This window comes from Anabas testudineus, chromosome 8 (genome assembly GCF_900324465.2).
Source record: "Anabas testudineus chromosome 8, fAnaTes1.2, whole genome shotgun sequence".
In the NCBI taxonomy this organism is placed as follows: Eukaryota; Metazoa; Chordata; class Actinopteri; order Anabantiformes; family Anabantidae; genus Anabas; species Anabas testudineus.
The window spans coordinates 21,345,155-21,360,447 of record NC_046617.1 but is presented as its reverse complement, the minus strand read 5'-3'; the positions used below and the strand labels follow the sequence as shown (position 1 = coordinate 21,360,447).

Genomic DNA, 15,293 nt, shown 5'->3' with positions numbered 1-15,293 from the left:
GTGAGTGTCACTTGTTTTACACTTGTTGCTGAATCTGAGGTAAAGACATAACATCTGCCTCTAGTGACATCTGAAATGGTTCTTTAATATTCTCCCTCTTACAGAAAGAAGTTTCAGTCAGAAAGAGAGCGCAGTGTTCGTCTTATGATGAGGGACAGAGAAGCGTTGATAAAGTTTACTGAGGAAAACTGGGAGAATGAAGCTGTTGTTCAGTGGCTGAAGGAAAATTCAGACTCTCACACTGTCTCCAAACTCGTGAATGTGTTTGATCTCCTGAAAAAACACATTGATGAAGAAGAAAACAAGAATCACAGCGATGACATCAACATCACCCTGTTAGCTCATGGATCAATCACCGTCCCCATGATCCCAGCCAGCTGCCTGCTGCCTCAGCCCAACATCACAGACGTGCTCCTGTATTCTCCCTGGAACTGTGCCAACGATGTTGATGTGTCGTATGGCGTCGCTACAGGAAGAATTCAACCTCAGCACCGAGTTTTTTACTGTAAGACAAAACACGGGGGTCAAAACCCTGAGGAAAAACATCGACCCATCAACCTACCAAACCGGTGGAACTCACTGAAGGAAGCTGGAGATCAGGTGATTCCCAGCATCATGCTCAGTCCTCTCACTTTGCCAGAAGACGGTGTGTGGAAAAGATTTGAGTCTCTGACAAAAAAACATGGTCCACCAGGAAGAAACCACATCACCGTCCCATTCATCCTCCCAGGAGAGGGCAAAGACAGTGTCCCGTTCTCCTTGGTCACCTTGGCCCTGGCTCTGGTTCTAATCTCCTCCAGGTTTAAAGCCACCGTCCATCTGGGTTTCTGTCTGAGAGACAAATCTGCTGGACTGAGGTTGAACACAGAGTATCTGGAGCATCAGTACGCCTACACCGTAAACAACACAAGGATGACAGTTTCAGATGACATGTTCAAAATGAACACAGGACCTTGGTTTTCTTCAGAAAGTGTCCTCTTGGTTGGTTTCTTTGGCACCTTGGCCCTGTCTCTGGTGCTTTGGTCCAGGTCCAACTAAGACCTGATGAAGAGTACCTAACAATGTTTATTGTGAACTCTACAGAAATGTTAAAGTCTAGTTAAAAATCTTTAAACCTCATTAAAGTTACTTTATTGATCCCATTGGAGAAATGGTTGTTTGGACAGCTGCAGTAGACGATGGCCAGGAGGAACTAGGAATTGAACCACTGACCCTGGGGTTCACTTGTTTGTTTGTGTGAGTACCACCGTCATCAATGATCATGATGAGAAAAAAGGCCAGCCAGAAAGAACTTCGATTAGAGACCCATCAGTCTGTTGTCTAACCCTTAGAAAGGAAGGCTGCTGCTGAATGCTAGAAATTACAAGGAAACCTAACATTTCTTATCAGTCTGTTAACTACTCCCTTCAGAGAGCAGCACAAACTGGCTCTAACAGTGACAGAACAAGGAGTGGGAGGCCCCGATGCACAACTGTGCACAAAGACAAATATCTGAGAGATATCTGTAGTTTGAGACAAAGACACCTCACAGGTCCTCAACTGGCAGCTTCAGTAAACAGTACCCATCAAACACCAGAGTCAGCATCAACAGTGAAGAGGAGACTTCAGGATGCTGAAGACTGAGATGGGCAAAAGAGCACAGACATTGGAGACTGGAACACTGGAAGAAGGTGTTGTGGACAGAAGAGTTCAACTTTGAGGTCTTCGGATCCAACAGAAGAACATTTGTGAGACACAGAACAAATTATGCTAGAACAGAGCTTAACACCTTTAGTCAAGCATGGTGGGGCAGTGTGATGGTCTGGGTGCTTTGGAGGTGGTAAAATCATAGAGTCGAAGGATCTCGAGGAAGGAAAGCTATCAGCTAGAATGTCTGAGGTCTGCCAGACTGTGACTGCTGCAGTAGACGTTTGTTTGTTTTTTGATGAAGGAAAAGTTTGAAGATCAGATTCATTATTTTTGTCAAATCATTGTTTCTGCTTCTGATAACATCAGCATGTCCTGTTCTTTTGCTATATTTCCTATTCAGACTAATTTCATGTGAGTTTCCTTGGAAAACAATAAAATATCGAAGTGATCCCAAACTTTTGAGGGGTAGTGTTTAGAGGTCACAGGTGTTTTCTACCTGTCCACAGACTGAGAACTGTCACAGTCACAGTCTGAAGATGACTAAACATGCTCAGGAACGGTGTTTGTAATTGCACATGATGTGACGTGACGCACGACCGCCATGAAACACAGCTCAACCATGGGGAAGCGTTACAAAAGGTGAATGCAGTGTTACGAACAGGCTAACAAGCGGACCCAGTAGCAGAAAGACAACAAACAGAGTGAGATTTCCCAATAAGAGGAGGGAAATGTAAACACATCACGTGACTGTGTCCTGTTGATTCTGATTGGCTGCTGTGAATCTGAGTATAGCTTCATCCTGTTGGCAGTAAGGGTTAAAATGACGCATCATTCACTGTGTATTTGCATTTACCTTGAGTGTAACGGTTGAACAAAAAAATGCCCGAAACTGGGTGTATTTAACACAATTTGTGAAATGAATATGATATATAACATAAAGAGGAATTAGATTTCATTTGACAAAGCTGTCCGTGGCATGTTTAAGGTTCAAGCACTGCAATACACCCAAACATGGATCACTGAAAACTCTGACAAGGTCATAAAGTTTAAAAGACCTGCTCCGGGTTTTAGAGAAATCTTCTAAATACAATAATAATAATAATAATAATAATAATAATAATAATAATAATAATAATAATAATAATAAAATGCATTCATAGCACAGTTGTGTACTAAAAAGCAGACAACTGTGCTCAGTTATATTGTATGTAACCTGCCAGGTTTGTCCAGACAGGTAAGACTAAAGCCATGGAGGAGGTTGACTGTGTTGAAGGCTGCAGATAGATCAAGTAGATTTAAGACAGAAGACTGAGCTGCAGCTTTTGCAGCCTGCAGGGATTCCAGGACCCTCAGTAGTGCCGTTTCTGTGGGGTGACCACTCATGAAGCCGAACTGGTCGACAAAGGAAGTCAGTCCGTTGATTGTTCAAGGGTCTTGATCAGAGAATAGAAGAAGAGAGACTACAGTCTACAGTTCTCCACAAGGGAGGGGTCAAGAGTTGCTTTCTTAAGGAGTGGGCTGATCTGGGCCTGTTTAAACCACCTGCACACCCCCCTCATTAATAAATACTGTTCCATTTGTTTCTGTACATGCTTTGTAAGTTAATAAATGTTTGATTCATCTTGGCGATTAAATGTTTCACATTCATCAGAGGGTTAACAGAAGGAGGAAACGTAAATGCTGTGTGGAGTGTTAACTGTAATTAACCAGGAAATCTTACTGTCTGTCTGTCTAAAATAAAAGCAAAACTCAGAAACAAACAGAGCTTGGTGGAAGAGATCAGCACAGTGAAATGATCCACCTGTTTCTCTGCTGCTACAGGTTCAATCCTCCACATATAGGTTGAGTTATAAAACAGGAAGTCTCTGGTATTTAATAACTTTAATAAATGACCATAAAACTAATCATCACCAGAGGGATCATTGATATAAATGTCAGTAAGTCAGTTCTTCTGGCTCTGACAGTTTTATTATCAGTAAAAGTCCAATAGTAAAAATGCAGCTGGTCTTTGTTGGTCTGAACTCAACTCAGTCAAAACGAGCAGTTAAACCTGAACGCAGCAGTTCCTCTGCTCAGGGTTTGGATCTTAAACCCAATAATCCAACAGTATTAGCTGTATTATTATAACAATATCATTATTATAATAACTAGTATAACAGAAGAGAAAACGTGGAGGCAGCATCTTTACTACTGGATTAAACTTGTCCATTAGTGGTTCTTGGGAAGGAGGGCTGACCTTAAGAGCACCTGTCAACAGTGAGAGTCTGTTGCCCAAAATTTAACTGTGGAATCATTTGGCTCCAAACTAATTATTTGGTGATATGCTCCTAGTATTTTTCTTTTGCCTGACTTTACCGTGAGATTAACAAAGGTGTCTAGTTTTGCTTTTGTCAACTCAAAAACATTAAAATAATCTTCAGCTCTTACTCTGTTCTATGACTTGTGTAACAACCAGGCTAGAATACGTGACTCGCTGTGAGATATCTACACATCTCTGTTCTGTAGCATCAATTTCCTGTGTGTCCTTCCTGAAAGACAAATATCTCCTCTGTTGCTCTTTTTGTGGTTTCCTCAGCAGCCCTGAAACAAGCTGTGGAGTGTGTCGACTAAACCCTGATCTCAGTTTAACAGTTAAACAGCATTTTATTACATCTCAGTCCTCGGATTTATCACCTCAACAGTTGGTGAATGATCAACAGTTCCTCTTTCACTTTAAACTTGTGTCCGTGAAGCTCTATAAAAGCAGCAGAACCATCATCTCTGCAGCTCAGTGAGGAACAAACAGCTCGACTAGACCAACTCAGGTAAGAGGTTTTCACTGGAGAGCCCAGATGGTGACATGGAGAATCAGTGTTTCATGTGATTGATGACACTGTTATGCTTGGTTTGTATACAAGCGATCAGTCACCACCTTTAAAGAAATTAATAACCTTGTGTCATTACAACGTGTCACACTTTTTTACCTGCTGATGTATAATTATCACGTATCTGACCAGTGAATCTCAACCAGCAGCTGCAGCTTCCTCTCCCCACAGTGACCGTTTAATTCTAGATCAACAAACCTAGATACACTTATTCACATCCTCTGTAATGAAGTGGTCAATGTGGGAGGAGGAGGCTGCAGCTTATTATATGGATGTTTTTTTCATCTGTCTTCATTTGTCTTTCTTTCTGCATTTGATCTGTTGTTTCCCCATCAGTGACTTAAAAAAAGGCTGTGAAGGAGCCACTGTTAAAGTAGATTTCACCACGAGCTCTATAATCAATAAGCAATCCTCTTTTAGAAGTTTAATACATAAGATCAGATATTTTATAGATATTAGTGATAAATCAGTTGTTTGCAGCTGTTTGAAGACACTCGCAGCACTTGTTTAATGTTAGCTGACATCCTGCAGCGGCAGACACTGATCTGTTCCATGTCGTCCTCACTGTACACAGTTGATCGTCCTGTATTAACACTGTGTCTAACTTCGTTTCTTGTGTCCTCGCAGACCTGGTGTCCCTTCTCTGACACTCAGACCATGGCTTTCTTTGCTGCTCTTGGCTGTAAAGCACTGGCACCTGTTGTTGTACCAGCTGTGAGTAGCAAATATAAGTGGCCCAAGAACAGAATACTACTTGTCCTGAATGTTAAAGGATTGTAATAATACGTCTCTGGAGCACCTTGTGTTGTTACACAACCTGCTTCTGTTCTTCAGGTTGGAGGATTAGCTGTAGGACTGCTTGCAGCTGCTGGCCTGAGTCGCCCAAGAAAACTGAGCGTCAAACGTGGCACCCCATGGACGACTGCGACTGTGAGACACACTGACACAGATGACGAACTGTAAGAAGCTGCTGTTCAGGCTTTGACCGTTAATGTTTATCACAGTTTAAATCATGTTGTTTTAACTCGTACTTCATGATACATACAGTTGAAGTATTTTATGTGTATCTTTACTACAGACTGAACTGTGCTGTCCAATAACACCGACCGCATACGACCACCGACCGCATACTACCACCGACCGCATACTACCACCAACCGCATACGACCACCGACCGCATACTACCACCGACCACATACGACCACCAACCGCATACTACCACCGACCGCATACGACCACCGACCGCATACTACCACCAACCGCATACGACCACCAACCGCACACTACCACCAACCGCATACTACCACCGACCGCATACTACCACCAACCGCATACGACCACCAACCGCATAAGACCACCAACCACGTACTACAGCTAGTTTTCAAATCCCACTGTACTAACTATAGTACCTAACTGTACTTTTACCTCTTTCATTCACAGGTGCTTATATGAGATCACTGAAAGAGACGACACAGAGACTCAAAGTGAGCAAAATGAAGAGAGTGGAGGTGGACACCAGGGAGAAGGGGGTCAGGGAGGTGGACACCAGGGAGAAGGGGGTCAGGGAGGTGGACACCAGGGAGGAGGGGGTCAGGGAGGTGGACACCAGGGAGGAGGGGGTCAGGGAGGTGGACACCAGGGAGGAGGGGGTCAGGGAGGTGGACACCAGGGAGAAGGGGGTCAGGGAGGTGGACACCAGGGAGGAGGGGGTCAGGGAGAGAAAGAAAGTGATCAGGTGAGTGAAAGTGAAGAAGAGACAGATGATAAAAACAAGAAGAGTGGTAGAATTCAAAAGACGAAGCGTCAGGGTCGTCGCTCTGGTCAGAAGCAGCAAAGCGTCAGCAGCATTAACATCAAAAGCAGCCGAGAGCCTGAAACCAACCACGACCTTCCTGCGATGATATTGATGGGTTTGCTCAACGTGAGGTCGCTGAATAACAAAATACTCAGAATCTTAAAGCTGATACTGAAACACAGACTGCATGTTTTTTGCACCACAGAGACGTGGTTAAAAGACGACACGGGAGACACTGTACTCAGGAGAGCATCACCAGAGGATTACAGATTCTGTTACCAGGCAAGGCTGACTAGAGGCGGGGGGGCAGCCATTCAGGTCTCCCCAGTGCTGCAGAGTGTCCAGATTCTGTTTAACTGTGAAACAACAACCTTCGAAGTTGCTGCCACAGTCCTGCAACATCCAGACTGGGGCGAACCTGTGCTGGTCATCAGCCTGTATCGTCGCGGGTCCACTGGGGCCAAATTCCACAAATTTCTGGATGAGTTTCAAGAGGTTTTGTGTGAGATTTTTAATCTCTGCAACAATGTCATTGTGACTGGAGATTTCAACGTCTGGGTGGATAATCTGAGGAGAGGAAGAAAGTTTAGGTGTTTGTTGCAGGCATATGAGCTCGATCAGCAGGTGAAGGTGCCAACAACCCACAGAGGTCACACTCTGGATCTGGTCATCACTCGAAATGTGGAAATCTCTGGTCTCTTTGTCCAAAATGATGGAATATCAGATCACTACAGCGTCTATTTCAGTGCTAGACCAGGGCCAAAAAACAAAAGGCAGAAAACTGAAGTAAAGAAGGAGGAAGCTGAGAACAAAGAAAAACACAAGAAGAAGAAGAAAGACTAAAAAATATGTAGAGTTTGACAATATATAAACAAAGAATACTAATACGATTCCAATTAGTTTGAAAGGATTCAAAATGTTGGACTTACATGGAAAAACATCTCACACATTTTATGTCTTTACTTATTATCGTTAAATTAATTATAATAACACTGTTATTTTATTCAAATTTTTCCTCTTTCAATGAGACAGATTTGATGGAAAATGAAGCATAAACAAAGAAAACCTTAAAGAAATTTAAAGATGTGACCTGAGTCTGAGAAACACTGACGACCTAAAACGTCTGATGTTACTTTAAACAGCAACTGAAATCATGAGCATTGATGTGTTCAACTCAGACAGCAGAGGTTTCTTCTTTTTGACCGTGAATTTTGAAATGCATTGCATCTCAGAACAATCACAGTGTTTTCATCTATATTTAAGATTAGTTGAAGTTGAAATTGTTTATTTTAAATTCATTTAGTTTTGCTTGTGTGGCTGATGGAGGGACCTCGTGATTTGAGGCTTTGCTGCCTCAGGAACTCATCATGAAGGGAAAATGAATTTCCAGGTGTATCCAGGTATCAGAGTATCTGTCTGTGAGCTGAAGCTGAGAAGAAGCTGAACAAGGACCCTAAACATCACACTGGTCTACTAAAGAACAGCTCCAAACACTTATGTTCACTGTGACCCATGTACTAAGATGGACCTCTTAGTCATATGTCAGTGGAGTTCTCTTTGTTCCTGCTCTCTTTCAGGGTCACAGCCTCCCACTTATATGAAGAGGTTTATATGTTTGTTCACTTCCCTCTGCAGACTGTCGGTCTTTCTTTGCAAGGAAGTCAATTCACAAAAGACAGATGTGTCGCTGATGTTCCTGTTGACTTTTAATAAATGACATAATTCTGTTCAACATTTAGTGTGAACTGTCTCTTTGTCAGGATCATGAAAGTCATTCTATATTTGTCAATGAGTGTCTCTGTGATTTCAGTCTGGTGAAACACCAAAGTGTCAAAGACGACCTGTTGGTGAGATGAAACATTTATTTTATCTCTGTGTCAGTTACAGTACTGAGGTTTGAGAAGGGGTTGAATCAGATACGTGCTGTCTGACATGTCCTGATTACAGCTGTTTACGGTTTACAGGAACTCACAGGTTTTAATAACAGTCCATGAGATCAGTGGGAGTTCGGTCATGACTACAAAACACGATCAGAGAACGAAACCTGTTTATTGTTTAATAACACTGATGCAAATAAAAGTCTGACGTCAGCTGGTGCAGTTTCTGCTTCTGTGATGCTGACATGTAGTGTAGTCATGGTCTGACCCTAACCCTCGTGTTTATTTAAAGTGCCCATGTTATGCCCTTGTGGGCCTTAAGAATCAGGTCCTTCAAGTCCCCAAAATGTCATGCTGAAAATCTGTGAGGTTATAGTGAGCGGCCTGTTTAAAAAGGACAGAACCTCTCAAAACTTCAGATGAGCAGCTAATGTGGCTGCGTTCAACAAACACTTTAAATATGGTCACAGCTTGAAACTTTGAATGAAGGTTTAGATCACAGACAGTCAGAACCAGTCCGTCTTTGAGCTTCAATCTACTGTAACATTAGTCCAGTTCAGAGCCACTGTCATATTACACTTAATAAAAGAAAGTCTGTTTCAGCTTGTTGTTTTATGGTTTCATCTTTAGTAACAAAGTTAATTTTCCTTTCACTTTTGAACACTGGAACTGGACCTAGCTGAGAACAGAGGTGTGGCAGCTGACCTGAGAGGGTGGGTGTGACGGTGTATTTAGTGGGTGTAGCAGCCTAGAACAGATCAGCACTTATGGATTTCTACAACACCTGATGTTGTTGGTTTAGCATTTAGAAAATAACAAAGCGTATTTTCCCACTCTGAAACCAACTTTCACTCATTCACGCCAAGTTTTCGGTCTCCAAGTGAAACATTGACACACGACTTCACAACAGTACATCTGTAACAACACAACATGAACATGTGAGCTACACAAAGTCTCATCAATGTGTGTGTTCATCACGTAGTGTGGCGGTGTGTACACTATTAATGAATGATGGGTCTCTATTTGACTTTTATACAGTATCTATATTTAACTACATTTGTTCTGTTGTATGTGGTATTTAATTCGATGTTAGCCATTTAAGGAACAGTCAGATAATATTTGAACTATCATCATAGACGGTGTTGGATGGTTCAGTTTTCTGAACACTGAGCACTAATATTATCACTGTACTGCAGGTTGTGTGTTTTTTATTGTGAAACCTGGAGGTTATATCAGCTTTGATCAGTACTTTGCTCTGTTGCTGCACATTTACAGGATTTCACGTGATTTACAGAAGCTGAGCTGCACAGAGATTTAGTTTGTTTTAGAAATTTTAACACAATAGCACGTTCTCCCTAAAGTTTCTCTCACAGACCTGAAGACGGCACTTCACTGATGTTCACACAGGATGGAGGTCAGCACCTCTGTAAACATCTGGATGGATGGATCTTTAGATAAACTGCCCAAATCCAGTTGTGAGAATCCTGCAGAGCCTCAAAGCTGTTACTTCTGTCAAAGGACCCAGAACTGAATGAAGACGTGTCAGGACACGTGGAGCTCAGGATACGTTGAACAACCGACTCAGTTCGACCCCGAACAGCAGGTTTAGGAACAGGTCCACTGTAATCTGTCTTACACCAACAGACTCAAATTGCATTTTTAGTCTTCTTCTCTTTCGGCTTTTCCCATCAGGGAATAGCAAAAACATCCTTTTCCATCTAACTCTATCATGGACATCTTCTACCCTCTCACTAGCTAACTTCATGTCCTCTGTTATAACATCCATATATCTCCTCCTTGGTCGTCCTCTTGCCCTCCTGCCTGGCAGCTCCATCTCCAACATCCTTCTACCCCTATATTCACTATCCCTCCTCTGAACATGTCCAAACCATCTCAGTCTGGCCTCTCTGACTTTGTCGCTAACTCAGACAACGTGAGCCATCCCTCTAATGTACTCGTTCCTTATTCTGTCTAACCTGGTCACTCCTAAGGAGAACCTCAACATCTTCATCTCTGCTACCTCCATCTCAGCCTCTTGTCTCTGTCTCACTGCTACCGTCTCTAACCCATAGAGCAGAGCTGGTCTCACCACTGTCTTGTACACCTTTCCTTTGAGTCTTGCTGACACTCTTCTGTCACACAACACTCCTGACACTTTCCTCCACCCGCTCCAACCTGTCTGCCTCTTTTCCACACTCTCCATCACACTGAACTGTTGACCCCAAGTACTTAAACTCCTGCACCTTCTTCACCTCAGCCCCCTGTAACCTAACGCTTCTACCTGGATCCCTCTCGTTCAGACACATGTATTCTGTCTTACTACGACTGACCTTCATGCCTCTTCTTTCCAGAGCAAACCTCCACCTCTCCAGCTGTTCCTCTACCTGCTCTCTACTCTCACTGCAAATCACAATGTCATCATCTGTCAGCCTATCCATCAGTATAGCAAACAAGAAGGGACTCAAAGCTGATCCTTGGTGTAGTCCCACCTCCACCTTGAACTCCTCTGTCTGACCTACAGCACATCTCACCACCGTCATACTTCTCTCATACATGTCCTGAACTACTCTGACGTACTTCTCTGCCACTCCTGACAACCTCATACAGTACCACAGCTCCTCATCAGCGCCTCAAAATACTCCTTCCATCTTTTCTGCACACTCTCCTGGGTTGTTGGCACCTTTCCATCTCTGTCCTTAATCACCCTTACCTGTTGCACATCCTTCCCATCTCTATCTCTCTGTCTGGCTAGCCTGTACAAGTCCTTCTCCCCTGCCTTTGTGTCTAACCTGTCATACAGCTCATCGTAAGCTTTCTGTTTAGCCTTTGTCACCTCCCTCTTCACTCTACGCTGCACTTCCTCGTACTCCTGTCTACTTTCCTCAGTCCTTTCTACATCCCACTTCCTTTTAGCCAACCTCTTCCTCTGGACGCATTCCTGTACTTCCTCATTCCACCACCAAGTGTCTTTACCTTTTTTCCTCTTTCCAGATGACAGATCTTCCTAATTTCCAGATACCTTCCTACCTGTTTCCCTGATAACTTCTGCTGTAGTTTCCCAGTCATCTGGGAGCTCATCCCGACCACATCATGATGACAGCTGATGTAGTACTAAAAAACACTTATAACACAAATAATTACTCAAGTTCTAAGTCTTTACTCATTTAATTGGAAACAGTCAATAGAAACCAAAAACATGATCCCAGATCATCACTAACCCACCACCAAACCAGTCTCACTCAGTGAGGTTGCAGTAACGTTTACCACAGCCACACACTAGTGATATGTGCTCATTGTGAACAGGCTCCAGTAGTGAACCTGTAAGTCCCACTGTACGGTGCTGAGCGGTGATCACAGGTCAAGCAATCGGAGCCTCGTGGAGTCTTTTTCTGATGGTTTGGTAGGAAACATGCCTACCAGTGGCCTGCTGCAGGTCATTCTGTGGGGTTCTCACAGTTCTCCTCCTCCACTCGCCACCTCTTCCTTAGACAAACAGGCAATTAAACTGGGAATAAATCAGTCAGGTGTGTTTTTAGAAAACAGAAACCTGTTCTTCAACATGTGCCTGTTGTAAAATCATGACACAAACAATAGTTTCTCTGACTCTCGTGACTGATGTGTGATCAGAAGGAGCAGTGTGGTAAAGACCAGCTGTCGGTCTTTACCCCAGAGAACATAACTGATTTATTCTGTTTCTCTTTCATAGTGTTTGTACCAATGTTGTAATGATTAAAAACAGCGTTGCAGAAGCGTTTCAGCCTCACAGAGCTGAGAGGCTGTGAACTACTGAAATGTGACCTGTTTGTTTGTGTGTTTGTTTGTTTGGATGTCGTGGGAAAATCCCTTCGGACCACATCAGTTTCTCTTTCACTTTGAGACTCAAGCGTAATAAAAACAGCCAACAGCCAACAGATAAAGAAGGATCCATAAACAGAACTCTGTTGCTCCTCCTCCTGTTTCCAGCTCAATAAAAGTGGAAGGTGAACAGATCAGACATTACATTTTGATAAATGATGATCTGAAGCAGGTAAGATACATACTGAACACATTTTCAGGTTAAATCACCACTTTAATAACTTTTCCAATCACTTCATTGCGTGTAGATTTGTTTTCTAGTGTTTTACTGGACTGAAGACCAAACATTAGTTCCTGTTTGGACATTATTAATAATTTTCAGCCAGAATCCAGCTAAAACCTGTCTGCTGATTACTGTCGATGCAGAAAGTCGTTGGGCTGCGATAACTGTGGGACACACTGAGCTCTGGGTACATCTGCACTGTCTTAGTCACTGTTATCACCAACATCTCTTGTTTAGGAAGAGTTGACTTCAGTCAGAGTTTCAGATCAAAAGTAAAAACATGGACAACTTTCAGACAGAAACTGATCCAACTCGAAGGGCTGAAGTCAAGAAGGCGTTGGAGGAGTTTAAGGAAGAAATGGATGCATTTGTGTGAGTCTCTACACGGAAGAATTCTATAGTATTTCCTGAACTTTTACACTTCTAAAACGTGTGAAGAGTTTATTTGTATAAAAAGTAGCTGTGTGTTTTGAACTGTGTTCAAATTACATTAAGATGTCTCTTTGCTGTAATTCTTTTGACAGACTGGCTCACCACACACTATTATTTATGTTGTTTATGGAACAAACCAAGAAGAGACTGATGAGGACATTAAGTAAACCTTTGATGGAAGCTGCGATGATCAAGTGTCAGGATAAAACTAGTCGTCAGTGGCTGAGGGAAAACTCAGATTCGTTCTTCCAACTCGCCGACATGTTTCAGTTCCTGAAAGAAAAGATTGATGAGGAGGAAAAGAAAAACCACAGTGACACTGTTGACATCATCTTCGTGGCTCATGGATTGATCACAGACCCCATGATCCCAGCCTGCTGCTTGCTGCCTATGTCCAACATCAGCGACGTGGTCCTGTATTCTCCCTGGAACTGTGTCACCGATGCTAATATCACATATGGCATCGCTACAGGAAGAATGAAGCCTCAGCACAGAGTTTTTTACTGCAGTAAAAACAAAAGCTGTCGAACTCCTGATAAAGATCATCAGCCCACCAACCATCATAGTCAGTCCACTTCAGCCAAAAGCTGGTGTGTGGAAAAAATACGAGTCTCTGGCCAAAAGGTTTGGTCCACCAGGGAGAAACCGCATCGTTATCCCATTTATTTTCCCAGAAGACAAGATGTTTGGTTCTTCAGAAACTGTCCCAGTGTACGTTGTCACCTTAGCTCTGTCTCTGGTTCTCTGCTCCTCCAGGTTTAAGGCCACCGTCCATCTTGATACCTGTCTGAGCAAATAACCTGCAGACACTAACCTGGATGAGGACTATCTGGAGCAGCAGTACGCCTGCACTGTCGATGATACCGGAATGACGCTTTCAGACGAGGCGTTGAGTGAAACCTGGAGCGGGTTTTTTCAACGCTTGTTTAGTTGAACACGCTCCATGTCTTTGAGGCCTGAACTGTAGAAAACGATCGAAGTACTCTGTCTGCACACATCAAGACCTTTAGTTTCAGTTTTCTGGATGCGTTTACAGTCATGAGATTCTTGCTTTTTGTTTGAATGATAATTCACATGTAGTATCCTCAACATTTTCATAGCATTAATGTTACACCTGTGTACGTCCAGTCCCCAAATGTGTTCATAATTTGTATCCACTGAATGCAGCTGTGGTCATTTGAAGATAAAATAAAGAATGATTCACGTCTTATATAAAGAATAACATATAAGTTATCATGTGGTGGGTTAAGGGACTATGACTCACTAAGCAAACACCAAAGAACTTAAGGTAACTGACACCAACTGACTGACTGGCTGTCTGGGTGGTGCTCAGCAAACAAAATGGGCTACAGAGATAGTCAGAAAACTCTTCTATCCAGAAATAAGGCCGAGTTCCGGGCGTGGACATACTATATATACTACACAGTAGTGTACGCAGCATGGTGCCCTTGCGTAGTCGATTGGTAAATGGTTACGCAAATGCAAGATGCAATCCCTCGTGTGACTGGTGTGGGAGAATAAAACAAACTGAGCAGCAGCAGCTTTAGGTTTTCTAAAGCTTCTGTCTTTAGGTCTTCTATCTATAGGTCTTCTATAATGTCACAATTAAGGCTGAACCTTTCTCTACGTGTTTGGATCATCGGGTCCACAGCCCTATAGACACATCTCAACTGTAGTTCACTAGTTCTCCTTTAACGAAACAAACTGTGGTAACTTCCTGAAACAAAAAGCACGAAGCTAACCAACCACCACAAACATCTGCAGTCACAGATCGACAGGAACAACTTTATGTGTCTTTGCTTTCGACAGACGGAGTGAAATAACTACGAAGGTATTGTAAATATTATTTTAAGACATATTTTGTGTTTAGCATTGTTAAACATTAACCCGCACAGAAACCACACTTTAGGATCCGATTTCTAGCTAAATTAAATTTATATTAATATCAATTAAGTGGTGCTGAAAAAGTCAGTATGTAAAAAACAAATTACATTTCACATACTGGGAATTACATGGTCGAGAAAGGGAACTGGCAAGTTCTGCATTTGTTAAATTGCAAGATGAATATTTTAGGGAAGTTAATAGGAATGTAGGTAACAGCTCGTAGTCTATTAATACTTTAATTTCTTATTATATGTTCATAGTGAAGCACCAAAGTGAAAACAGCGTCCTGATAACGAAGAGCAGCACCACAGGAAAACCACTCATGCAGATCACGACCATAACACAATACCAACATGGTTTTCTGCACACTGGAAAGTGGCCTTCAAATATTTATTCATTACTAAATTAAGTGATTACTTAATAAATTATTATTTAACAGAATACTTTTAATAAAGTGTCCATGATTAACTGGCTGAACAATTTTGTTCTGTTATTGTATCTTAAAGATTCTGTTGAGTTATTTGATCTCAGTTGCAGTGCAACAGTCATGTTACCAGTTTGAGCCAAGTTAGGGTTAGGGTTATAGTTGAACTAAAAGTGAACATAGTAACTTCCATAAAGGAGGATTTCCTGCAGGACTGTTGCATTTCAATTTGCTGTCTACTGTAACAGATGTGATGGAGTCAAATTATTAGGTAGCCAAAGATTTATTCTGGCTTCAGCACAGAGAAACA

At 42.4% G+C, this 15,293-nt stretch overlaps 1 protein-coding gene across 2 annotated transcripts; it reads left to right on the top strand.

The window, feature by feature from the left end:
• The first annotated feature begins 12,096 nt into the window (after positions 1-12,096).
• On the top strand, positions 12,097-13,881 carry LOC113154788. 2 transcript variants are annotated; one of them, XM_026349176.1, is made up of 4 exons: positions 12,097-12,192; positions 12,481-12,615; positions 12,768-13,299; positions 13,432-13,881. In XM_026349176.1, exons 2-4 carry the CDS (start codon positions 12,524-12,526, stop codon positions 13,435-13,437), a joined length of 630 nt encoding a protein of 209 aa, XP_026204961.1. In that variant the 5' UTR covers positions 12,097-12,192; positions 12,481-12,523; the 3' UTR covers positions 13,438-13,881. The 2 variants fall into 2 exon arrangements, with proteins under 2 accessions (XP_026204961.1, XP_026204955.1); XM_026349170.1 differs by having other exon boundaries at positions 12,768-13,881.
• The last annotated feature ends 1,412 nt before the right edge of the window (positions 13,882-15,293 follow it).

Bases quoted from the DNA above. Each gene is read 5' to 3' on its own strand.
- LOC113154788 (XM_026349170.1), top strand. From the start codon at position 12,524: ATGGACAACTTTCAGACAGAAACTGATCCAACTCGAAGGGCTGAAGTC. The intron at 12,616-12,767 runs GTGAGTCTCTAC...TTCTTTTGACAG, and splicing joins GAAGAAATGGATGCATTTGT to ACTGGCTCACCACACACTAT.